Source organism: Drosophila mojavensis, unplaced genomic scaffold, assembly GCF_018153725.1.
Source record: "Drosophila mojavensis isolate 15081-1352.22 unplaced genomic scaffold, ASM1815372v1 contig_81, whole genome shotgun sequence".
Lineage (NCBI taxonomy): Eukaryota > Metazoa > Arthropoda > Insecta > Diptera > Drosophilidae > Drosophila > Drosophila mojavensis.
The window spans coordinates 3,345,411-3,371,266 of NW_025318907.1; the positions used below are offsets into that span (position 1 = coordinate 3,345,411).

General features: G+C 34.5%; 2 protein-coding genes and 1 long non-coding RNA gene across 10 annotated transcripts; all 3 read right to left on the bottom strand.

Annotated features, from left to right (window-relative positions):
- Nucleotides 1-255: 255 nt before the first annotated feature.
- On the bottom strand, nt 256-1,874 carry LOC122757757. Of its 3 annotated transcripts, none has more exons than XR_006357895.1 (2): nt 1,567-1,874; nt 256-335 (listed from the first exon to the last, which is right to left on the bottom strand). It is a non-coding gene; the product is annotated as an uncharacterized LOC122757757 (long non-coding RNA). The 3 variants fall into 3 exon arrangements; XR_006357897.1 differs by having other exon boundaries at nt 1,554-1,874; XR_006357896.1 differs by lacking the exon at nt 1,567-1,874 and adding an exon at nt 1,065-1,545.
- A 3,785-nt stretch (nt 1,875-5,659) lies between these two features.
- On the bottom strand, nt 5,660-16,163 carry LOC6580616 (protein quiver). Of its 5 annotated transcripts, none has more exons than XM_032729770.2 (7): nt 15,616-16,163; nt 12,899-13,016; nt 12,767-12,843; nt 12,194-12,241; nt 10,447-10,503; nt 8,677-8,823; nt 5,660-8,567 (listed from the first exon to the last, which is right to left on the bottom strand). In XM_032729770.2, exons 3-7 carry the CDS (start codon nt 12,813-12,815, stop codon nt 8,341-8,343), a joined length of 528 nt encoding a protein of 175 aa, XP_032585661.1. In that variant the 5' UTR covers nt 12,816-12,843; nt 12,899-13,016; nt 15,616-16,163; the 3' UTR covers nt 5,660-8,340. The 5 variants fall into 5 exon arrangements, with proteins under 5 accessions (XP_032585661.1, XP_032585663.1, XP_015019810.1 ...); XM_032729772.2 differs by lacking the exon at nt 15,616-16,163 and adding an exon at nt 15,400-15,579; XM_015164324.3 differs by lacking the exon at nt 10,447-10,503 and having other exon boundaries at nt 15,616-16,162.
- A 483-nt stretch (nt 16,164-16,646) lies between these two features.
- Nucleotides 16,647-25,476, bottom strand: LOC6580617 (aquaporin AQPAn.G). Of its 2 annotated transcripts, none has more exons than XR_001449296.3 (5): nt 25,257-25,476; nt 18,750-18,976; nt 18,542-18,685; nt 17,076-17,593; nt 16,647-17,002 (listed from the first exon to the last, which is right to left on the bottom strand). XR_001449296.3 is itself a non-coding variant. In XM_002006407.4 (5 exons), the coding sequence occupies exons 2-5, from the start codon at nt 18,939-18,941 to the stop codon at nt 16,967-16,969; spliced, it is 795 nt and encodes a 264-aa protein (XP_002006443.1). In that variant the 5' UTR covers nt 18,942-18,976; nt 25,257-25,476; the 3' UTR covers nt 16,647-16,966. The 2 variants fall into 2 exon arrangements, 1 of the variants encoding a protein (XP_002006443.1); XM_002006407.4 differs by having other exon boundaries at nt 17,171-17,593.
- Nucleotides 25,477-25,856: the final 380 nt, after the last annotated feature.

Genomic DNA, 25,856 nt, shown 5'->3' on the forward strand with positions numbered 1-25,856 from the left:
CGTCTGTTGCTGCTGCTGTCGTTGCTCGTGGTATGCAAACAGCGCTGAGAGGACCAACAGGGCCAAAGAGATTAGTTTATTGCAATTACGACGACAACGCAGTGGTAGCAACAACAATAACGAGTGCGGCAATTGTGTCGACGACATTTTTCACGTTGAAATCCAAAAAATTATGTGAATTGGCATAATTACGTTGATCAAATTTGCACATTTCAGTTCATCTTTATTCTTAATAAATTTATTTTGTTTCTTGTCTTCCTATTATTATTGACTTTCACTTGTTTTTCTTTAGTTTCTGTTCTTTTGTTGCTCTCCTTGGTGTTACTTTATCAAATCTGCAAAGCAACAACAACAAAACGAATAAGTAAACAAACCATTCACACACACACACACACAGAAACACACACGTCCGCACAAACACACACATACTCACACACTCATATCAGACATACAGTCAAACAAAACAGATAATGATACACACACACATATAAACGCGCGCGCGGGAAAATTTTTCGGGCTGTGTTTTTCATTTGCAAATGCACAACACACAGACACACACATGCACATTTATCCCATACAAAAGAAGTCCCACGCAAAACATACACACACACATGCATGAACATATTATTTTGATATTGTCTGACGCTATCGGAGAAATGAGATCGTTAATTTGCTGGCGACAAAATTGATGAATCATTTCAATTCATTTTTCAGTGTGAGTGTGAAATGAATAATAAAATGAGTTGTAGTTGTGCTTAAAACACTCGAAACAAAAAAATGCAAAATCATAGGGAACGCGAGAAGATAGAAGCAGAAAAGCCGCACCGCACCGCCGATGCGAGCGTAAAAAAGGCGGCATAAACAAACACACACGCGGCGAGTTCGCCCAAACAAACGCGGCGAATTGCACGATGAAAAAACACGAAGCCTATCCGCAAAATACGACGAAAAAACGTAGCGCTCTTCATGTGGGTTTTGTTTTTTGCAATTATTAGCCAAATCATTTATATTTTCCAGCAGCGATATTTTGTATGCAGTTTCAATAAATGTTTAACACACTTTACCACGCTTTTCACACGCCTGCACGCACAATTTTGTTGATAATTCGTTAAAAAATTTACACAAATTTCACGAATTTTGCGTATAGCGTGGTTTTGCTGGAAGCAGTAATGGCGGCCAGAGCCGAAGACTAACGACGGCGAGTGGCATTCCCAGGCCGCGAATTAATTGCTTGTAACGTCGGCGTTGCATAAAAGCGACTAGGGCGCAACGATAACATATATTTCTTATGGCGTATTAAAAATAGGCAAGAAACTTATGCGAAAATATTGTCTTAGCATTGTATTATAATAAATAACTCATTTGTTGAGCCGCGCTACATAAAAACAATAGTTATCGATTGGGCGAACAACGGCGTTGACGACTAAAAACACGGCATAGAACCCTGCGACTCCGAAGCATGTACCAATACCGCCCTCTGGCGAGCTGCACTCGCAAAAGAGGCAACGGCAGCGAAAAGTTTTTTTTTTTCACAAACAAGAAAATCGATTTACATTTTTCACGCACAATTTTTGCACTTTATTTGACCTTATCACTTTGCAATTGAGTGGAAATCATATGCTTTCACTGTATTTTTGTTTTCCGCAGCGAAACCAGCAATATTTTTGACAGTTTCGTCAACAAAAACGTTTGAAATTGTTTTTCTTCTGCGGACACGTTTTTACTTAATGGCGGGTGGCCATCACGAATTGATACTAAAGCATTTTCGGAGTTGATCGCTCGTCGCAATGCTGTGGAAATTATTTTGGGTAGCTTAATTTGTGTTGCATTTGATGAATTTGAATGGGGTTTTTTCTAAAAATTGCAGAATTTAAATCTAAACGAGATGCATACAATGGGAACATAAATAATCCGCTGCATTTGTCCAAAAAATTGTTATTAATTTTTTGTATCGTCAGCGGACTACGAGTGCCAGCGGCTTAGTGATGTAATCAACATAACGTTAACAATGTATCGATATAAAAATATATACTATCGATTGGAATACTAAAATCGTATCTGTCGTAATATTTACTTAACGAAATATCAATTATTTACTCTATAGCTCAAATATTTTTAAAAAATTTACCCGCCAACATAATAATGTTAAGATACAACAACAATATTCCCTTAAAATGCAATGCTCAAAATAAGAGAATCTACTTTTATTATTATTGTGTGTAGCTTATTGTTACATATGTATGAAAATGTTAAACACCAAATATTTTGAGAAAGAATTTATTTTTGACCGAATTGAAAAGAAATCTAAACTCGAAACCATTTCTGTCCTCCTTATAATATACGCCAGTTTTAACTAATTGATAATTCAGCATTTGCTAGATCAAAATATGTATAAACATTAATATTGTTATCTGCTATCCAAATAGTTCGCTGCTGTTTTAAACAATAACAATTTATTAACAGTCTGTTATGAGTATCTGAGAATGTCTCCGTGTGACACAGCACATAGCTTTTGACTGAGCTAAGTGAAGTAGCTGGACAATGTTTAATTTGTGGCAGCCCTCGCTAGTGAGCAAGCTCATCCTCGAAGATCGCTGTAATTAACAGTTGAAGTTTCTTGCTTACATTTAGAATGTTTCCAGGCTCGTTTCTCGACTAAATATAGGATCCAAATTTAATGAATATTGAAAAAAAGTTTTATTTCGATTTTTTTTTTTTTTTAATTTTTGATTTTTTTATTGAATTATAGTAAAAAATGCAATAAATTCACATTTGATGCGTTTTTATTTGTAAATAATGTAATAATATATGAATTTATATATGAAAGACGGCTCTTCTTCATCTTCGTCTGGGTATTTGCTTTGGGTGATTGCTTTATTGAAATGTATATTTTAGGTACATTAATTGAACTTCAAAGATTAAAAATAACTGTGATATCGGATTACTATGGTACTCATAAGGTAATCATATAATAAATTTAACTGATACCTTGACAAACTCTTATAGAACTAGTTAATTGCAGCGAAAGGCTGGATAATTATTATAGGTCTAAAGCTTTTTTGATAAATATGCTTTTCTTTTGTTTTTGTTTTTTTTTTCTTCTGTGATTAATTATATGTATTACATTTATAGTGTTCAACACTTATGTATAGAGAGCTTAAGAAAGAGTGTCTCAAAATTTGCAAAAGCTTAGGCTTAGGCAAAGAAAATCAAAATTAGAAAATAACTAAATCAAAGCGTATTTAGACTTAAATATTTAATTGCGTATAGCTTGAACAAATAGAAAGCTTTTGCCTTTTGGTGTTCGAATAGCTTCGTAAAAGCGACTAAAAGCCTTCAAGCTCATCTTCGTTTCTTTTTACTCCGTTGTTGACGATGTTGTTGTTTGTTGCTGAAGTTGCTGTTACTGTCGTTGCCCAATCTGTTGTTGTAGCTGCTGCTGTGGCTTTTGCTGTTGTTGCTGCTGATGCTTTGAGTACGCCGCAGGGACGTTCACATAGTATACATATAAGGGTGGCTGGCCCTGTGACAGAGTGCGCTTTGTAGCCAGGCAGGCAGGCGAGCACGCACACACGTACGCACGCGAACTCACACAGGCACAGGGCCGAGCCGACGGTATGCAGTTGCACAGCAATGTGCGCGCGCAGTTTGCTCACAATTATACTGCAAGCGCACACACATACACTCACAGTCACGTACAGACATATGTACGTTTGCATGTGTGGCGTTTGGTTGTGGAGCAACTGTCGCGCCATTGCGGCTACTGTCATGGTTGGCGATGGCGTACATGATGAAAAAATTTTAAGTCAGACAGTGGTGGCGTATGTGAAAAAGCACCATAGCGTATAACGGTAATGGTAACGGTAACTGTAATCGTAATGGTATTTAGGTAATGATAGCGCATCTCCAACGTGATTGAGAGTGGAAAACGAGAGAGAGATAGAGGGAGAGAGAAAGAGACAGTGTGCGAGTACGGCAATAGCGCTGCGCGAGAGAGCGATAAAATCAATTGCGCACACAGCGTGCGCCTGTGCAGCTCCTGTTAGAGAGGGACAGAAAGCGACTTATGCCTATGAAATGTTGAGCAAAATGTGGCGAACTGAGCACAGGCCATTCGACCTAACTGTAAGTAGTACATGCATGCACATATGTATATACGCAGCTAGGTAACTACGTACAGCAATATGCATTGCGAATGCGTGCCGGTAAATGGATGGCGTCTGGTGTATGGCTCTCGGAGAGGGTTGGTGAGTCTTGTGACAACGCACAGAATACAATTTGGTACTTGGTATTTCATTTTGTATGCGCATGTAGGTGTGAATGTATGCAAGTGTGTGTGTGCACATGTATGTAGCGACTCGGTGTCCATATCGAGAAACGAAAGAAATCATAGAAGAAATTATGATTCAACAAAGAAGGCGACGCACAAGGTTGGGGCTCATCTCGGGATTTGAATAGAGGCGATTTCTGAATGAACATAATTTTCGAAATCAAAAAAAGAAAAGTATATATACATATATATAAGGAAATGTTGGTTTTTCTCAAGTTCGTTTTCGTTTTCGTTATCGTTTCTGTTTTTGTTTTTGTTTGAGTTTTTGATTTTCTGTTACAATATTCAACAACCAATACCAATATTCTTAAACTGTTTTAACTGTTATATTGGTAATGTCTTTGATATTAATTTAGTGCTTTTTGTATTGTGAGGAATTTATGGTTAAAAAACGGGACTATTTTTCTACCCTTCGATAGGGCTTTCATTAAGAAAAAATAGATTGAATTAGAACCGCGCCTGGTATAAAAAAATTAATCTTTATGATTTTCTTTCTTTTGGCTAAGACTGAACTGTGTTTTGTGCTGTATTTTAGATCAGTTAGGATATGCACTTGAAACTTTGAGGAAGCGGATCGAACTTTTCTATATTAGAGGTCTGCAAAAATAATTGGGTTAAGTTACATGCGTATCTAACATGGCTTACGATCATAATCCAAATCCCAATCCCAAATCCCAGTAACGAGTGCATATCTCACATGGGGAACGTGTGTGTGGATAGTATTTTCTTTGCTTTGATTTGATTCACCGTGTTGTTTGCTTATAGTGAACTACGGAAGTGTCTAAAAGAGTTCTATGTTTCGTGAAGTATACATTAGTAAAAAGATTGTTAAAGAAAAGAGAGGTTAAGAGAGCTTTGAGAGAATAGAGAGGTTGAGTTGAGAAATATGAGATAAAGAGAGATAAATAGAGAGCGAGAGAAATATATATATATATTTAGAGAGAGAGAGAGAGAGAGAGAGAGATGTTTTAACTACAAAAAGTACTAAACTAAAATAATATTTTGTTTGTTTGTTTTTGTTGTTCTTCTTCTTTTTTCATTTTGCACTACAAATCTGTGTGTGTATATGGGAGTGTGTGTGTGTGATCGATCGTATTACTGTTATTGATGCAAATAAATTTAGTTCGCATTGAAACGCATTAACTGTCAATCAAAATACTGGTTATAATAGAATATTGCCACATTCACAAACCGAAATTGGTTAAGTTATATATATATATATATGGAGTACTACATATATATATATATTAGTATAATATGAATATACTTGTATGCATGTATGTATATAGTCAAATAAACCAACATACCATAAAACATAATCGAAACAAACTCAACTGTACAAAAATCAAATGAATAACTAAAACTAAACGTTTGCCACATCCGAATTTGCCAAGGGAAGAGGTATATATAGTATATATATATTGGTAGTATCCAAATCTCAGTTGTATTGGAAGTCACGTGCTCCTGGTCCTTCGGCTCGGCTTCGTTCTGAGAGTTTAGTGCAAAACGGAGCTTCGTGGAACTTACCTTCGGGGTTTGGGGCGGGGAGGGATCGGTTTTATTTTCGATTTGGCTACGCTTCATATATATACATATCTGGTATATAGTTTATAAAGAACATGCGCCACGCTTGGACGGAGATGAATTGTTAAAGCTTCAAAGCAAGACCTGTATAGTTAGTTGGTTAGTATAGCAAGTTAGTATATAACTAAAGGCAGCACTAAAGTATATATATTACAAATGGAAGGTGCAGTTGAGAAAGTTGATATCTAGGTGATATATATATAGTATATATTGATAGATAGTTAGATAGATAGTATAAGTGAGAGAGTTAAATTAAGGTACGAAATAAGTATATGTAGTAAAAATGTTTATTTCTGATTATGCCAATTTTTTTGTCTATTACATAAATGAAAATTCCAATTTCTTTTCTTACAAATTCCACTTGCCATAATTATAATTGCAATTATAATTACGCTATAATAATGAGTGTGTGTAAACGAAATCAAATCAAAAGCTACAATATAACTATAAATATATGTATGTATATAAGTACACAAATGATTTGTTGGGCTCGCCGTTAAAACTATCACTAGCATGATTAACAAATGAGAGCGTAACAGTCGGCCGGCCCGACCACACTGATACCCGGTACACAGAAAGACGTCAAGACTCGGACTAGCATCGAGAACTTGTCTCAGATTTCATTTAGTTCTTTACAGAATTCTGTGTATGGGGCTAGGTTTTGGAGCTACTTACTGGCTAATTATCACTTGTTGACTAACAGAAACTTAGGACAATGAAATGGATTCGATTCTTTATACAGAACTTAAGTTGATGTGTTTCTGTGTGTGTGTGTGTGTGTGTGTGTGTGTTGAGTGTTGTCTAGGTACTACTGGAGCTAAGTATATGTGTGATATGACATAGGACATAAAGGTTAGCTTAATGATTAAGAGATTCAAGAAGAAGAGTTACGTTATGTATTCGTGAAGCTCTTGACCTTGGAATATATAAACATGATGAGCAAATTTCATTTGAGTTAATGCGGCAATTGACAAGCATTCAATCAGACTTGACCATTGCACAATACTTTTTATCATTATCTTCATCGATTTCTCTTTTTGTTTCATATTTAGTTTCCATTCATCAGTTGCGATTTGATGTATGTACATTCGTTTAGGTATGTAGTCTACGTGTCACATATACCTAGTAGATCGTTAAGCTTACTTATGATACATAACATATGCAGTAGTAATAATATGATAGATGTGTTCTGGTTTTGGTTTTTGTTTTTGTTTTTCTCTTCGTCTCTATAAATGTAAGTAACAAAATGTAAAGAAATGTAACTACAGATACGAGTACCTACTTAAGCGCTACATGCTTTAGCATTAACAACATGCATTTCAAATAGTTCAGATGCTGACTTGAAGCTCGTGTACCAGAGATCCCAAGCACCAGTGTACCAGGTATTAGCATCAATGTACCAAAGAATTAAGTACTTAAGCGTCCAGTATCAAAGTATCCTCTAACATGTATCAAGTACCAATGAACCAAATACCGAGTACTCAGTATTAAAGTACCGAAGTATATAAGATACCAAAAAATCAAGTGCCAATGTACCAGAGTAATAATACCGAGTACCAAAGTAGAAAGTACCGCAGAACAAAGTACCAAGCATTAGTTATGAGGTACCTTATACCATAGAATTTCATATTTAGTAGAACTGAGCTCTTGAGTAGTACCAAGTAGCAAAGACCAAGATAAGTTGGGTTATGGTACCTAACACTTGGCGTCAAATATGTACTAAACTCGTTATACCTTTTACCTTTTACCTTTTACTTAGTAACTAGTGAGTAGTACTTGGTGCCTAATATTTGATACCCAGTAGCTGGAACCTAGTACAAGAGATTCAAAGTCACGCATCTGGCAAGTGCAGCAAGCTTGCATTTTGATTCATTGGACTGTGTTAATCGATATATAGATATATGTATATATACATATAGATACAGATAGATATTTATATATGTATATATGTATATGTATATACATATATCTAGATAAGTAAGAGAGTCGTATGCAGCACTTCTTTATATGGAAGTCTTATTATGCAACGTCTTTTGTTTATGTTTTTTGTTGTTTTAGTATTTTGGTATTTTGTTATTTATGTTAATGTGCAGTCAAACTTTGTATCTACTCGTAGCATTGTTATAGATTATAGTATAGTTAACTGTGCTTGCAGAACCAAAATTAACGTCATTTAACATTTTGTTTGAAATGCGAAACTTAAATAATCAGAACTTGGGCTACAAAACAATTTCAAGTTACGTGTATGTGTGTGTCTGTGTGTGTATTGGGCATGATAAATGTCACCAGTTAACTGTTATTGGTTTGTGTGTGTGTGTGTGTGTGTGTGTGTACTGTTCTTTTAAACGCTTCTGGGAAAACTAACTAACTGATCTGATCGGATCGGATCAAATCGGATCTGATCGAATCTGATCTGATTTGCTGATCTAGCTGTGCACAAACTGTTGGAGCAGTATTAGCCATGGCATTGTGATGATTATGAGTTGTTGATAACCGTTAGCGAATGAGTATAAACTTTGACTAGAATTGCACATATCTTCCTCACAAAAGCACATATGTCCATTGCCTGAACTTTCCATCATGCACACGTGATCGACCATGAATAAATTGATTTGTAATTGTGACGTACACATGCGTCGCACCACCTCGTAGGCTGCAAGTACAAGGATAGGCATCAACTCACATATCGTGACGCGTGACACGTGGCACGTGACACGTGACATGCGATATGCGACTCGTGGCTCGTTAACTCTGTAACTTACGTGATCGCTGATGTCGCACCATCTTCACACAGCAGCCATTGCAGGTCATCAAGGGCGGCTGATCGCGCGGCAACGCCGTATAGTTGAACGGATCCTTGCACCGTGCATCCGTCCACGAATCGCACTCGTAACAGTAAATCGAACGCGCTGCAGTATAGAGCACAACATATATATTACCGAACAGCATAAATCATGTGCGAGTACAGAATTCGTCTGCTCATCTGGTTCTTCAACTACTCGACTAGAATACAGCAAGCGTCTATATAAGTAGATATATACAAACTCTACGTTTATCATTCTTACAGAAATACATGCAATCAAACTGAATTCAATTAAAACAGCAATGCGAAAAATTATAGCAAGTTTTATGGCATTATTATAGCATTGTTTTGCGTGCATTTTAAAAGTCATATTTAAGTCAAGACTACGGAATAATTTTTGTGTTTAGCATAAATAATAAATAAATATATATATACAATATGTGTGAAGAGCAAATATTCTTTCTTTATCCATATATGTACATAGTAATGTGAATCAAGTATTACTAAAATTTGGATTGCTTTCGGTAGATATCAAGAAGTTTTTATGCTCGTCTACGAAGCGAAACGAGTATATTGGAATTTGTGCAATGTTCGTCCTACTAAATTTTCAATGAAATAAGTAGGTATAATAAGAAAGTACTAAGATCTTATTATTTAATGATTTGGAGAATAAAAGAGTAGATATTGACTATCAAATACATATCCAAATCAGACTTGTCTTGTAAGGTTTAAAATATTTATGTACAAAGATTTGTATATATTGATAATTATAATTCGATATCTATTTACTTTTGCACCTGGATCAACTCTATAGTTAAAGCCATTGCAAAAATTTAAACAGATCAATGTATATATGTTCAAATTTTTAATTTTTCTGACTATAACTGATTGTTTGGATAGTACAGATTCCTTACAATTGCCATTTCTATAAATATAAATTATAAATTCCTATTTGAAAATACTTTTTGATAAATAAATATATTTGAGAACCAAAAAAAAAAAAAAGGAAATATGAACAGATTAACAGATATTCAAGATGCATTGATTAACTAATTTTACATGCAGTTCACAAATGTCAAAGGTCAAGGATCATAGGTCAAAGGTCATATCGGAAAATGTGTTAAAGACAAATTTCTGAGGAATATTTGTTCTTTTTTTCGTTACGCACACACACGCACAACAAAATAAGGGCATACACACACACATATATATAGAGAGAGATAAATGTAGTTGCAAAAGTAGTAGAGAAATGAAAAGTATAGATCAGAAGTTATCTAGGTATTTAATGTTATAAACGAGTCAAGTTAAAGTTTTTGGGTTCTTGGAATATGCAAAGATCAGATCCAAATAAAATTTGGATAGAAATGTTAAATTTGTTTTTTGATATTTAGGAAATCAATTTTGATATAAAAGAAAAGCAAAGGCTTTGAGAGAGGGGGCTGGGCTGAGAGTAAAATGAAATAAATAGGCACATAGTAGGTGTATCAAAACATTTATAGACAATTAGTTGCGTATTCACAGAGCCTTTCTGAACAAAATGCCGATAAAGAAAAGTTCTGAATTTTCTATTTTCACTTGAGTTAATTAAATTTTCAAATTATTACAAATAGAATCATTTTTTGTTTTTTTTTTTTTTTTTTTTTGTATGTTGTTTTCTTTTTGCAAAAAGATTATTATATAGTATTTATTTAAGCATTTGTATATAGGCAAAGGATTAATGGATTCATACTTTGACATTCGGCTGAGGCTGATGGAATCCATACAAAAGTCAGAAATCCAAATATGGCTGCAAATAAACAATAAGAGGAAGAGCAAAGTAGAAGACAGGAAGATGAAAATGAACCGTTCACAGTTGCTGTGTGGAAAGGTGTGAGAAATACAAATATACATTTACAAAGGACATTTCTAGCACAGGTCACACTCAATGGAATGGCTTAGTGATTATCAAATGTTATCATATATTATTTGTTTACATATATGTATATCTAACAGAAATTAGGAAATCTTATTCACATTTTGATGGCTTTATTCGAACACACCAGGCTAAATTTTAAAACGTTAAATAAGCTCAGGATCAGCCTGGACTAATCCACTTATAGTATGTACATATTGTTATATATACACTGTACTAAGTTCTGTATACCACTTCATAGTATACCTGATCTATTGTATTATTGATATTTATTTACATATGTGGTATAGTATACTGTGTTATACATGTTGATATTCTGTATACCACTGCATACCATATTATTGATATGTCATATACACCTTTCATCTGTTATACACTGTTATGCTTGCGCCATATAATGTGCTATAAAATGCTATGTGTTATATATTTAACTTTTATAACTTAGTGCTATACATTTTGTTACACATGATGTATATACATAGTGTTCTAATCTGTTATACACACTATTGTGTTTATCATCCCACGCAATACCATCTCATCTGTTATACACCTGTCATATATATTATATTGTGTTCCACAATGTGTTGTACCATTCCATTAAATGGACTGTGCATGCATCAGGACTTAGACGTGGGATATTCAAACTCTAGGGTTGGATGCGCGCCACACACACAAATGAAAACTAAAAAGAACAGTTAGAATAGCCTGACCTACGATTATAGTGGAGTACAATTAGTAGCGAGTGTGGAGAGTACAGAGTGTGTAGAGAGCAGCTGTCAAGGATGGGATTAATTACATAGTTAGTCTTATAAGTATCTATACATATTGTTGTAGGTTTTGTAAATGCATTTGTACAGTGTTTCATTACGTTATGTACCCATTGGTTATGCAAGACATGATACGAGCAGACGACACATTGTTGCTGACCATCATTTGTGTCTGTGTCTGTGTGTGTATGTGTGATCAAGGAGTATATGTATTTATATACGACTGTTAATACGATTAATCGACAGGAACAGCAAAACTCAACTGAAGGCAACCGAACTCAATCAACTGCTGTGGCAATTATTTAACTTATTTACGTATATTTTACAGGGGAAGGTAACTCAGCTGCTTTAAGACAAACTTGCAGTAGAATCATATATCATTTATATAGGTTTCAGAAAGATTTTTAGAAGAAAGAGTATTTAAATTTTAGCTCAATTACTCCAAAGGTTTTTAGTTTAGAAATATATTCCAATCGAAGAACGAAAACATTAATAGGAGAGTTAATTTTCTATATATATTTTCTTTTTACTATTTTCATTCATTTAAAAAATCAATTTTAACTCAATTTTCTATATGTAATGCAATATTTTTTGAAAAAACTGCAAAAATACTTTAAGCTCTAGCTGAAGTTTATGGATATTTTTGTTTTTGTTTTGTTTTTAGTACAAATACATAACTAAATAATATACACGATTATTTTTTAGTAAGGAAACGCAAAATGTAAAACAAGGTTCTGTAAATCATATGCAAAACAGAAATCGTTGAAGGAATTTTGAAACCGAAAATGAAAACTTACTTGGAAAACAATTATCAGCTGTACCGAATTTTGCCAATGCCAAAAAAACTTGTGTGAAAAACGAAATTGTTGTTAAATTAATTTTTGATTAAAATGAATACAATTTAATACAATTACTAACTAATTGAGAGGGAGAGAGAGATATCCAACTGTTATATTCTGTTATACTCTTCTACGCTTCAAACCACACACACAATTCATGTTGTTTGCTCTTCTGTTAGCACATCGCTCATACGACGCGTTGCCCGACGCTGTAAAAATGTGTCTTTGTGTGCGTGTCTGTGTGTGTTTGGCTGTGGCACATATTTAGTTAGTCTATTTATACACTTCACACATTCTATATTGGTTCACGATTATAGTAAAATATAACAACAAGATTCTGCTTCCATTCTGCCCTCGTAAATAATCTTTGTGTGGTCTTTGAAGTGCCTCGCGTTTGCCTTCGACTTTTTGGCTAATAAAAACAAGTATGGGCCGATAAAGCAGCTGCTCGCTACTTGTTGGCTGGCCTTAATTGAGTATTAATGCTTAATCGTAATCACTTGCTGTCGACTGCATTTATGCTGTCTTTACCTGCCAAGGCCAGCAGCAATTGTCTGGCTGCAATTTCTTTAGTCCACATCTTTGTTTGATGGCTTCACTCCTTAGTTCTGTAATTGATAAATATTAATAATGAAATATTTCATATAGAAATTGGCCTCTTACCTGTCTAACTTGATTCGATATGATTGAAATTGTGTTTGGTCGCCCGTTTCGGCATAGAAGGGCTAAGACTTATAGCTGTCCAGCTGCATAACTTCCTAGCTATTACGATATATCGTAACTAAAGGTGAAGAGGGTGACATTTGTTTATAATAATAATAATATTTATGATATTAGATTTTTGTATATGCAATAAAATTCATATAAACATCCGACTAAATTTATATTATAAGCTCTCTGGTAACATTTTAAAATGTATTCAAAAATCAATATAGCCAAATATTTACATATGGAATGCTGACATTGTTCGACTTTTTTGAAAAAAAAAAAAAAATCGAATAAGATTTATCTAATTTTCTAAGAATGGCATACAAGCTCAATGATGGTAAAGGGATATATATGTATACCACCTGTGTAGATATAATATATACATATACTTTTACTCTATCTATAGACAAAGCACAACAGAAGTTGGAAAATTTTCTACCTTTCTAAATCATAGTACTATTTTGTGTTAGGTGTTATCTATATTTCAATATATATTCAAAATTTCAGTATCTTAAGGACATAAAATGAACAAGGCGAAGGAGTGTAAATTTTCCAAACTTGTTTAAAATTCACGAACTGTATATTTACATATGTTTATCTTCTACTTCTTCTACTGAAGCAATAAATTGTATTTGACAGCTGTCAAAACAAATTAGGCTCATACTTGTGTGGGTGTGAAGAAAAGTTCTCTAATAATAATAATTCATGGTATATATAAAGAAAATCAACTTGATTTTAAATGAAAGATCTATCCACACCGAATTATAAACAAATTATTGAAGGCATTTGAATGAACTATGTAGCTTTGTGTGGCATTTAAATGTGCCATAAATGATGAAGTATTCAATGATCCCGAAATTTTGATGATAATTATTAACGAAATTTCCGCTTCGTTGGCCTCCAACTCGTGTGTACGTCATATGAGCACTCACACACACACACAAATGCACACATGCATACGTATAAATGAATATATTTCAACAGATTTATCTATATTTATGTAGAATATTATCCATGCATATGGAGAGTAAACTATTTATAGCAACGCATAACCTCTAATAAGTGTTCTAGGTCAATGTGCGAGACCAAGTGACATCGCTGCCATTGATGTCAATAGAGTGTGTGGCAAAGCCAATCAATGCGTGTGTGTGTGTGTGTGTGTGTGCACATGTGAGTGTGTGCATTGAACCCATCGAGCGCGACCTGTGCTTCTGTCAATGTGAATATACTTGTGTATCTATGTGTGTGTGCGTCGCATATGTGATTAAGTATGCTGGAGGCAAAGGTGTTCTAGTGGGATAAAAGGAATATGTGTGTATATGTATGTGTGTACATATGATGTATTCTGGTTAATATTTTATTGAAGGAAGCAAGAGATTATGCATAACCTGTACATACATATGCATGAATGTATGTATGAAAACATTTATGTATGTATGCTTATGTGTATATATGTACATATGTGTTTAAAAGTATTTTATCAGATATTAGATTCGAGCCTCTTCTAAGATCTTTAAGCTTTTTCCAGACTGACATTCAGAACAGGTTACTTTAATTTAAAACTTCGATCATTTCTCTATGTATATTATTTTAAATAAATCGATTAAGTATTTTTATTTTTGAAACTGAAAATGAGAGCTTTTATAAAACACAACAAATTAAAAAATATTTCTCATTGAGAAGAGATCACTCTAATAATAATATAAATTTCTTTATAATAATTATACCAGACTTTAAATATATAAATATATATTCTTTGTTGAATAAAAACTAAAGTTGTTATAAGATGATACTAATTTAAAATCAAATAAACACGCTTATAAACGCTACACCGCATATTTTATAAACAATCCGAGTTAGTCAAGCTACACTGTACTATAAATTTTCAATAAAACATTGTGTTACTAGCAGACACTAAAATTTGCATTTATATATGTTGATGACATGAGGAATTCGCATCATTTGCGCTGAACAGAAATAAACCGCCAAAGCTTTAAGTGTATAAGTAGAGTACGTATATGTGTATGTGTTTTTGTGTGACACACACACACACACACTTTGTTCTTCTTTATTGACAGATTTTGGGTGAAGGTTTTATTTTTATTATAGCCACTGACTATAGATTTTGGTTTGTTTTGTTGTTTATTATTGTGCTTCGACCCGGCGAGTGCTTGATTTATGGCAACAAACAAATGTATGTGTGGGTGTGTTTGTATGTATAATTGGCAGCTATCACATGTATAAATGGTGCTCTGATTTTGCTCGAGTATGTGCTTAGCTAAATGATTTAATTAATTGTTGCTGTCAAATAACTGTTATTGCGCTTTACAGTAGCCGGTTATTAAGCAGGGCTCGCGCCACAGGCACAAGCACAGCTGAGAAGCAGACGGAGAGAGCAGAGCGAGAAGAGCGTGGGCCAATGCAATGTAAACAACACGCACACAGCTGCAACTCACACGCACACACGCTCTCACGTTGGTCTTTGCTCTTTGTCGGCTCTCTTTACGGCCTGCGTTTCCTCTCTCCCTCTCTCACACTTATCGGCTGGTTAGGCGGACTGCGTGTTTCCTTTTTCGCACGCACTTTAATATTTTGCTTTTGTAGTTTGAGTTTGGCTCTTTAACATTGCTCATTTAACTTTCAGTTCTTAAGCAAAATGAAACATTTATTACCTTTTGCACTTGCACGTGAGGGTATTGATTAGCAAAGTATTGTTTAGCGACCGGAGGAGCACTGTCCTGCGGACTGGCTCAATAGTCGCGCAGGTGTTTCATAATACACATGCAACTAGAAATCGATTTGGCTGCCCAAAAGTGGGCCAAACGCGACCCAATGCAATTTTTTCTGCTTATGCTCGTTTAAGTTGACCGTTTTCTTTAGCTTCTCGGCCCGTGTTGCGGCTGACATGCCCACAATTGCAAGGCTGTTGGCTTTAACAGCGTGAATTCATATTGATTATGCTTCCTTTACTTTGACGTTTTCGTTTTCGATTCTTCAATTTGCAGTCGACACGAAATTTGTTGCTTGAATTAACACTTTATGCAATTCGAAATCACTTGTATTTGTATTCTTCACTAATTTTCATGTGTGTAGATTTTATTATTTAGTATTCTATATAATTTTTATTTATATTTATTGTCATCTATTTATTTACAAGCGACAATTTGTGTCTTTTACGCTTTCAGCCAACACGCAACGACATCAACTGAGTCTATGCGCTACATTTTTCAATTTTCCTTATGTGCTTTCTCTCTCCACTTTGGCGCATGGCATTTTGTTGCTATTTTCAAACACTGCCTGCTGCCTGTGCGTGCGTGTGGGTGTGTGTGAGTGTGTGCTTTCCGCTACTGTTAAGCTTCTGGCGCCAACATATTCCAGTATTGGAAAACGCCGTGAGAAAGCTTTAGATATGAGCTTTTCAACTGCTTTGCCGATTAAACAGCAATGAAGGGTAAAACTAAATGTCGTAAGTTTTACGATATTGAATGGATGAAACGGGTGTATTAGCTTGCTGTTACAAGCTTCAGTTTTTAGCGAGCTTCAACAGATTACTCTACTATTATCTATTAATTAATTATTAATAAATAACTGAATGGGCATTCTAATATGTCTTGATGGTCCCCGCTCGTTGTTTCGGTCTCCTTAGGAATAGCCTAAGACTGAATCTACGATTAACTTATCAGAAACTCAATACACATATATATTTTCTTGATAATACTCTTTATTATGAACTGAAATCTGTATAGAAGTAGTTTGCTTGAATTTGTGTGGGGTTAAGCACAGCTTAAATTAAATATTAGTTTTTAAAATGATGTTGCATAAATAATATAACATAAATACTCGCACATACATATATAAATTAACACGTATACGAAAATATTATTCAAGATTGTAACGAAACGGAATCAAGATGAAAGCAATTCCATCAAATTCCCTTTCAATTCTTGTTGAGCATTTCGACTGGCAACTCGACGGGCTGTAAGTGGCCTTCGAACAGGATGTATATACAGGATATTCATAGGACTAGGCATAGTCGCGTGATCCTTCCAGTTTGCGTAGCTGTAAAGAGGACGCAGGAGTTAAGAAGAAGTCAAGCTGTGTATTATATGAGGCTATCAGGCTACTTATTTACAATCTGAGTGTGAGTGTAGGTGTAAAGGTGTGTGTGTGTGTGTGTGTGCTGTTTCAATAGAAACTCTTGTCATGCCAAGCCGCAAAAGCTCTCACCTCACGTTCATCGGCATGCGTGCGATATTTCTCAGCGTTTTCGCTGCTCTTGGGCGTGTCCTTCGCCTCCAGTATCTGAGTATAGATCAGCGCGGCCGCAATGCCGCCCAGTATGGGGCCGGCCCAGTAGATCCAATGGGCGCTCCAATTGCCCGTGGCAAAAGCAGTGCCCACAGTGCGTGCCGGATTCATGCTGGCGCCCGTATAATGAATGGTGCCCAAGTGGCCCAGGGTCACTGCCATGCCAATGGCCAAGGGAGCTGTGTACCGCGAGTCGGGCTTGTTGGCATCGCAGGCCCCAAACACGGTCAGCACCAGAACGAGGCCCAGGAAGAACTCAATGCCCATGCCTTGCAGCTCCGTCAGATTCTGCGCCAGGCTGGTGTGACCCAGACCATTGTGATAGTTGGAGTCGAGCAGGATCTGCAATGAGCATGGATGAACGATTTAATAGCACCAAACTTATGCTATATAAAAATATCTATTCTCATAACTTTTTTAATCATTTGTGCTTATTATTTATTATTTTGTTAACTTCTTTATCTCAATTAAATAATATATGTAGCTATTAGCTCAGCAAAATACTCAAAGATATTTAACCGAATAATAGCCTTGCTTTGATACTCTATCTGTTCGACTTCTTTGTTAATATCGTAATAATTGTTTTAAGTTTTGTAAGTATAATTTAAAATGTTTCGATATCGAATAGACATATATATATATATTTATATATATAAAAATAAATAAATTTATATAAAAATATAAATTTAAATATATATATATATATATATATATATATATATATATATTTAAATTTATATTTTTATATAAATTTATTTATTTTTATATATATTCATTTATTTTTTTATTTGCTATCTGTCGTATACGTATATAATATAGGTTATAAAATGAGTATTTTCTAATATTCGTATAACCATAAAAATTTTATTAAGCAAATATAATTTGTTTTGAACTTTTAATTGGGAAGAGGTAAAATAAATGTTTCTTTGCTTTTAAATATTGTACTATAAAAATTACTATAAAAATATATATAAAAAATTATTTATTTTAATAGGAAACTATTTATTCTCCACGTTTAGAATTATTGTGCAGCTCATATTTATTTAAATACAAAAAAAAAAATAGACTTTCGCCCTTTCTATATTTTCCTTAAATATATTTCAATTATAAACACTTATAATTATTTAATAAATTAATTTTAAGGTATTGTAAAAACTAATAGCCTAATAAACTGAATCTATATATATCATTATATATTTTGCATCATTTGTGTATAAATGTATTAAATGTACCATTTGTTTTTATCATACACATATATAAGCTTTATATTTAAATACATTTATTACTCACCTTAACAGCCGCCGTGCCTGAAATGGCGCCCAGACACTGGAAGACAATATAGAAGATGGCGCGCAGCACGCTGATCCGCCCCGCTACCAGCATAGCCACGGTAACGGCTGGATTGACATGGCCACCGCTCAAATGGCCCACGATCTAGAGGAATGATTAGCAATCAGTTATCAATCAGTTATCAATAGCACAGTCAAGCTTTGCTCACCGTAATGGCCATGAAGACACCCAGGCCAAAGGCCAGCGCCTTGAATGTGCCATCCTCGGGCTGTGTGCAGGCGCCGCAGGCAAAGAAGTTCAATATCAGATTGCCAATGAACTCGCCGATGAGCGCCTGCCAGAGACGCAGATCCTTCGACTTGAACTCATTGAGACCCAGCGAATACTCGAACTTGCCCATCTTCTCCAGGTGGCGGTCAGCTAGACAATGACGCACTGCAACACACAAGACACGAGACACAGTCCAAGAGCTCTATTAATAATGTATGTGCACTCTCTGCTTGCATTTGAACAATTGTCTAGCATAAGTGGGCGATGACCGCATTTGAATGCAGCTCTTAATACGGGCCACAGACCAGCCGGACTCGATGCGAATATGAATGAGTAATGTCTATGACAGCCATATCCGTTTGATGACATCGTTGTCATGCTACCTAATTGGTTTTCCGACACCTCCACAGCTACATTTGCAGCAATTAAATTGACTGCCGGAGAAGCGTTTAAATATGCATTCCATTGCACTGAATGGGGAAAATACCCATATAATAGTCATGTATTTTATGTATATCTTCTTCTCAATCTGCTTCTTAATGTCTTTAAATATGTGGCTTTCATTGGTTTGCAGAGCAAATTCTGGAGCTAGAGCTTCAATTAAATTGAAGAATAGAATTCTGAACCAATTGGCATAATTAAGTGTTAAACAGAATGTTGGCGATTGGGAAGAAAAATACTTCCGTAGTGGATGAGTAATATGTAATTAAATTCCTAATTCATTGTATCCAAGGAGAAATTATAACCAAATTATAATACATTTTTAACTTAAGAAAGAAAAATTAATAACACTTTATTAAACACTTTAAAGCTTATTAATTGCTCTGCAAAAGTAAACCTATGCAAACACTACACCCACATTAAGTTTTCTACACTTGTATTAATCGACTTTTAACACTTCATTTCCGACACCTACAGCACTCTACAATCTTAAGGTTCACAAGTCTTTGTACACCGCCAACACTTTCAACACTCTCTCCACAACCTTAAGACCCTCAACGGTTTCAATACACTCTCGCCACACTGTATACTTTCTACACTTTAAAGTAGAATACTCTACTCTACATACATATGTTTCACTACCTACACTCTTTATACCTACTACACTACCACATCTACATATACTATACATTCGACTCCTCACTATGAACTCTCCAAACACTTTATGCTAAAGTCTACACTCGACATGTGCTACATACTCTACATACGTTTCACTCTCTACACTTCCTACACTCTCTACATTATCCACAGGCATACACACTCTGCATACGTTTTACTCTCTAAATTTTTTACATTCTCAACGTACTCTATGCAATCTACGTACACTCTACACACTCTGCGCATTCAATACGCTCTACACACTGCACTTTCTTGACTTTACACTTTCTGTGTAGTACACACTCAAAGTACTCCATATACTCTACTACTATACACTCTCTACGCACTATATACACTCTACACCCTCTTTACCCACCAATACACTCTACTCTTAATTCTTAAGTCTTAGCTCTACTCTACTTTACTCCATTTATACACTCTACACATCCCACTCTCCACTCTACTGTACACACACTCTTAGGTACGCTGGCCTTAGACGTCACTTAAATGGCAAATGAAAATATGAAAAATTGTTAATTGAGCATTAAGCAACTATTGGCTCAACTGCGTATTGTGGCGATTACATTATCAGCATATAGAATGGAGTGCTATTTGCATAATTGGCAACAAGTCGCGAAATTGGGGCAAATATTAAATGATAAATATTGACTGCAGAGCGGCATATGTATATATAAGTATTTGAGGCTTAGCCTAATTGAATGCATGATTCGAATCTCTGGCCCACACTCCTCACCCTGTCCTCACCGAGAGTGGCATTTTATGTGTTTGCCCTTGAACCTCAACCACGCATGGCTCGGATCGGGGGGATTAGCTACAGCAGCTGGGACCTCTGTCCGTCTCCCTCTCTCTTTCTCTCTCCCCTTCCCTTGCAGAGTGGAACATAAGTACTTGAGCCGCAGCCTAATTGATTAGCCATAACTGCTGCCCCTCTTGACCTTCCTCCCTACCCCCATCATCCGCCCTGCCTGCTTATGGTCGGATCGTCTGTTTGCTTTTCGTATTTGGCGCAAGTGTTGCTCGCAATACGGTCAAGAGCAGTTGCCAGGCCAAAAATGGGTTACAAGCGGTTGGCCATGCCATCGCAAAGCAACATAACAGACACAACAACAACAACAGCAACAACAATCATACTTTACTTTAGATGAAACGCATGATAAATGTGTTCTAAGAGCCAGAGACTTGCCATAAATATCAATCAACGATTACGCAATGCTGAATTCGAAATGAAAACTTTAGACTTGGAAACAAGATTTTATTTTTGTATTTTTTATGCAAGTTTTCCATTTATTTATTTTTGCTTTTTTTTAATATTTATTGTATAATTTTAATGCAAGTCTTTATATGTAAAGTTCACAGTTAGAACTCTGAATACCCTGTACAAATTAATTTATAAGAGAAATAGATAGAGAGAAAGAGGAAGAGACGGACAGGTGCAGTAAACAAATAAAGATAAATTATTAGTAATAATTTCCTAAGTTATGTTAAGTTTATCTAAAGAAATTGTCAAAAGAACTCTACACCGATAAGCTCAATTTTTGATTACAGGGTATGTGGAGGTAAGGCACTTTCTCGACTGTTGCCAGTGACGTTTGAGTGGGAGCTTGTAATATATCAATATATCAGACACATGACTTCAAGTGCTCTTTTGCTATCGATTCCCATTCGGCATTCGAGTTTAATTGCCGGCCGTTAATAGATAAATGTTCGAGGTGACATCTTGTTTGGGACTTGCCATAAATTCAGATTGCTGAATTGACAAAGATATTGTCAATTACTTGACAACAGCTGGCGCACTTCAAACTAGACGTTCTTTAAGTTCCATCTAAATTGCTTACGATTAATCAAAATAGCTCAAGCAAATGCTCTTCTAGATTCTTAACTGTCGAAATTAGTATAACTTTGTTACAACATGATACCATTTTTAAAAATATGCTATAAATAATATATTCATAATTTATTTCTGGTTTACATTAATTCAATACATTTTCTATGTTGACATTTTTTTATTTATTATTTTATGTATTTATGCCATTATCCTAATCCATACTTCATTTCAACTTTAATTCCAAAATCGTCAAAACCATTTCATATTATGCTTTATCTATACTCTGTTCTTATGATGTAAAAAGAGTATATTGACTCACATAAAAGCTTAAAATAATTTATACTCACACGCTCTGTAGATAACATGTTGAGATTATAGCACTAATCAAGTCTATTTAAAACTAGAATAATCAAACATATGTATAACTTCTGCTACTTGGCTTGCCCATGAGTTTTCCGACGCTCATAGATTCTGTTAGGGTATTACTTGGGTAAGTTATTTGTCATAAAGATTATTCATCTAACAGCACCTTGGGCCATAAGAATTTTGTAATTATCTTTATTACTTAAAACGAATTATACATTTAATGAGTATTTCCCACAGAATTTTCCAATTAAATATTATGGGTATTACGATGTGTCTAAGCGACATTCCAATGCTGCTATTGTTAATCAGAGTTAATAACCTTTATATTTTTTTTTTTTGTTAACACCTGCCTCACAGTATATTTATCAATTCAATCCTCTCAAGTGGCAATGATAGCGTGTTCCAGTTCTACAAACGTTATAATTAATCAAGAGAAGCTTATCTCTTACCGAATAGTTTTAGCAAATAGAAACAGAAAACATGCCAATCCATTCTTATTTCTATTTGTTACATTTCATTAGCCAAAATCAAGTTCATGTGCAATATATATATTGTATTTAATAATTCTGTAATTGCGCTCGTGCGTGATATTTTGTTGATTTGAAAATCGTGTAGTTTGCTCAATGTTTGCTCAACAAATTAACGACCCGCACACAAATTAACTGAATTCTTGCACACAAATGAAACAAAAGACGCCGACGCTACAAATAATTTCAACTGCGAAACATCTATAATCGGAATACTGCATTCTGACACCTTCCGAATCGTCAAAAAAAATGAAAAATGAAAAATAAAATAAAATACACGCATATTTGAAAGAAATTCCAGAATCGGCACACAAAAGTTCATGAACTGTGTCAGGCAGTCGATCACATTAAATTAACTAACAATATAATAAATTCAATTTAAGCACCAAGTAATTAATTTAATTTGAATTGACACAGCTAATGATCTCATTTGATGACAGCTATTCAATTTATTGGTGGCATTTTCTCAATATTACGATACAAATTTTATGTTAAATATTATAATAATAAAATAACATAATACATATTATGTTAAACAAATTTAATAAAAATTATAAAACTCGCCGCCATAGAAATTTCTGATCTAATGTCAAAGCAAATTATTATATGACTTTCAAGGTAACTGTTATACGATAGCAAACTTATTTAAAATATCTGTCCGTAAGATTATATTCAGGGTACACACTGATGTAAATATGATAAATATTGTTGCATGTATACAAAGTGTTATACTGCTAAGCAGTTTTACTTAATGATCTTTTTATAGTTTACATAGTGTTATACTTGAGCCAGTCCAGTAAATAGTGTAGTATACGGCGTATATATGACGTGCTACAGTGATAATCTTACAGTGATAAATTGTTATAGTACAGAAAACAGAGAGAAGAATATATTCTAAATACTCTATATAAATATTGAATATTAACCCCAGGAGATATGATTGATATAGCCTAAAATGTGTTATACTTAAGACCAGTGCTCAAAATATTAAACATTACTACAGACTGAAGATATGTTTCATATGATTATCGTATACACACAATTGTTATACATGCCCTAAATATTCAATTGTAGACGATGATCACATGCCTGCTATATAATCATTGTATATACATATATATATAAAGTGTTATACTCGAATTTTCGAATTATTATTTCCAGATGCTGATAGCATTCTTATATGCTGCATTGAAGTGCTTTGCTGAAGATCAGTGCCAGCCAATGCTCAAGGCTGATGACAAGTCTGTCCATATGCTCATCGCATACACACAAACTGTTCTACTGAAGATAAGCCGCAGCCCCCTGAGCAAAGTCTCTCCATTTGCAGAGGCTGATGACATGCCTTGATATTATCGTCACATGCTACAGTCGCAACTTTGTCACTTAAATAGACATAAAACTCACTTAAGCCTCAAATAGAAATTTGTATGCAGCGCGAGAAAAAAAAAGTTTGCATTGAGTTCGAGCTGAGTTGGAGTAACAGATGTAAAATAAATTAAACATAAAGCTTATCGTACGCACGTTACGAACCATTAAATCCCAAACTAAGGCCGGCCACGTAACTGAAATAATCTGATTATTCTCTGTATAAACACACGGTATGATTAGTTTCTCTAATTAGCTGCACAATGGAGCTCAACTTTGTAATATGCAAATCTGTTATATTTGTATAGCTAAATTCGCATGATTACACGCATCGCCGCGCTCACAATAAAGGGGTCTGGTTTGTAGACCGACACATATATTTATATATCTAAAGTAATTTCTGTGGCTATAAATTCAGCATTTAGTCTAATTTCATTTTTATTTTAATATATAAATAAATTTTTTTATAGCAATGCATCATTTTCTAATGAAACTCATATCTTTACATCTTAATTTTTCATGTAAGCATTTTCTCAGAATGCTTTGTTCTCTTCATTTCGTTCTTCTGATTTAATTTACACTAAAGTCGAAGACAATTTTATTTTTTTTTATGATCTCACGTATGTTTTGAGTCCAAAATTCTGTGTCTTGCTGAGATCATATTTTGGGATTGGCGGTCAAAAGAGCAGCAAGTAAAACGAAAGCATAGTTAAGAAATGAGATCAATAGCAAGGTAATAAAATGGAATACACAGCTCTGAGTGTATAACAGCAGGGCGAATGTGTGCGTGTATGTGCGCGTGTAGACGCAATTGTCACACTCGAAATCCTACGTTTTATTTATATTTTGTATGTAGGGCAATTTTAGTATATGATAGAAGATTTGTGGAGAGTGGAATAAAAAATATAATAGTATAACAGTAGTGAGCATATGTGGGATGTTCTATGCTCCTCTTTAGTCAGTCACATATAACGCTTTTATAACAAGTTCAACGTACGCAAGGAAGATTTTTGAGAAACAAAATAGAAAATATAATTTATAAATGCAAGATAAATTTAGTATTTTGCTTATATTGGTATTATATTCTATTCCGATTACGATGCATAAAGCACAGCAAATTAATGGCGAGTTCAACAAACGAAATGAAGACTTGTGCAAAGCGTAATATGAAATAGTATAACAGAAGGTAAAATGTGCATTTGTTAATTGGCAAATTCGATACGTTTTGTTCCAGCATATTTACCTTGTTTTATATACAATAGTTCTACAACAATCTCAACAGCTTATTGACACCTCGGAAACATGCAATAAATGCCACCTTTTTAATTATGTACACACCGAAATGTTTAAAACTCACAAAAGACTCAACGACAAAATTAAACTTATCTAGGCAGGAGTCGATCAGACCTCCTCTAAACGATCCGCGCACTTGGACTTAACAACAAACACTGCGCGCCATAAAAACCGCAAAGTTCGAAGACGGCGAACACAAAAAGCAAAAAGTTAAGCGCACTGCGCTGCACAGTGGGCCCCATCTATAGAAAATGTAATGAATTGAAATCATAGTATTTATGTTTAGATTTATTAAATTCATTTACTGACTAGCCACCATAATTGCTACTACGATTGTTTATAGCTTACATTAGTCATAATCATAAAAGTTCAAGATGAAATCATAAATTTTTATAGTGAACAATTTTATTTTTGTGCTTCTTATCAGCAAAGACTTTTTTTTACTCAGCTGACTGTAAGCTATTAGCTACCTTTTTGAGCTAATAAAGCTTAAGAGAAATAAATATATGCATATATTTTTATTTATTCTTAATTGTATGCCATAATTTAA

What these genes read in the sequence shown, in the direction of transcription:
- LOC6580616 (XM_032729770.2), bottom strand. Translation starts at nt 12,815, where the DNA reads ATGTGGACTAAAGAAATTGCAGCCAGACAATTGCTGCTGGCCTTGGCA. An exon ending in ATTGCTGCTGGCCTTGGCAG is followed by an intron (nt 12,242 to 12,766) that starts GTAAAGACAGCA and finishes TTTTCACACAAG; the next exon opens with TTTTTTTGGCATTGGCAAAA. An exon ending in GGTGCGACATCAGCGATCAC is followed by an intron (nt 8,568 to 8,676) that starts GTAAGTTACAGA and finishes TTGTACTTGCAG; the next exon opens with CCTACGAGGTGGTGCGACGC.
- LOC6580617 (XM_002006407.4), bottom strand. Translation starts at nt 18,941, where the DNA reads ATGGGCAAGTTCGAGTATTCGCTGGGTCTCAATGAGTTCAAGTCGAAG. An exon ending in CAGGCACGGCGGCTGTTAAG is followed by an intron (nt 17,594 to 18,541) that starts GTGAGTAATAAA and finishes TGCTCATTGCAG; the next exon opens with ATCCTGCTCGACTCCAACTA. An exon ending in CGCATGCCGATGAACGTGAG is followed by an intron (nt 17,003 to 17,170) that starts GTGAGAGCTTTT and finishes TCCTCTTTACAG; the next exon opens with CTACGCAAACTGGAAGGATC.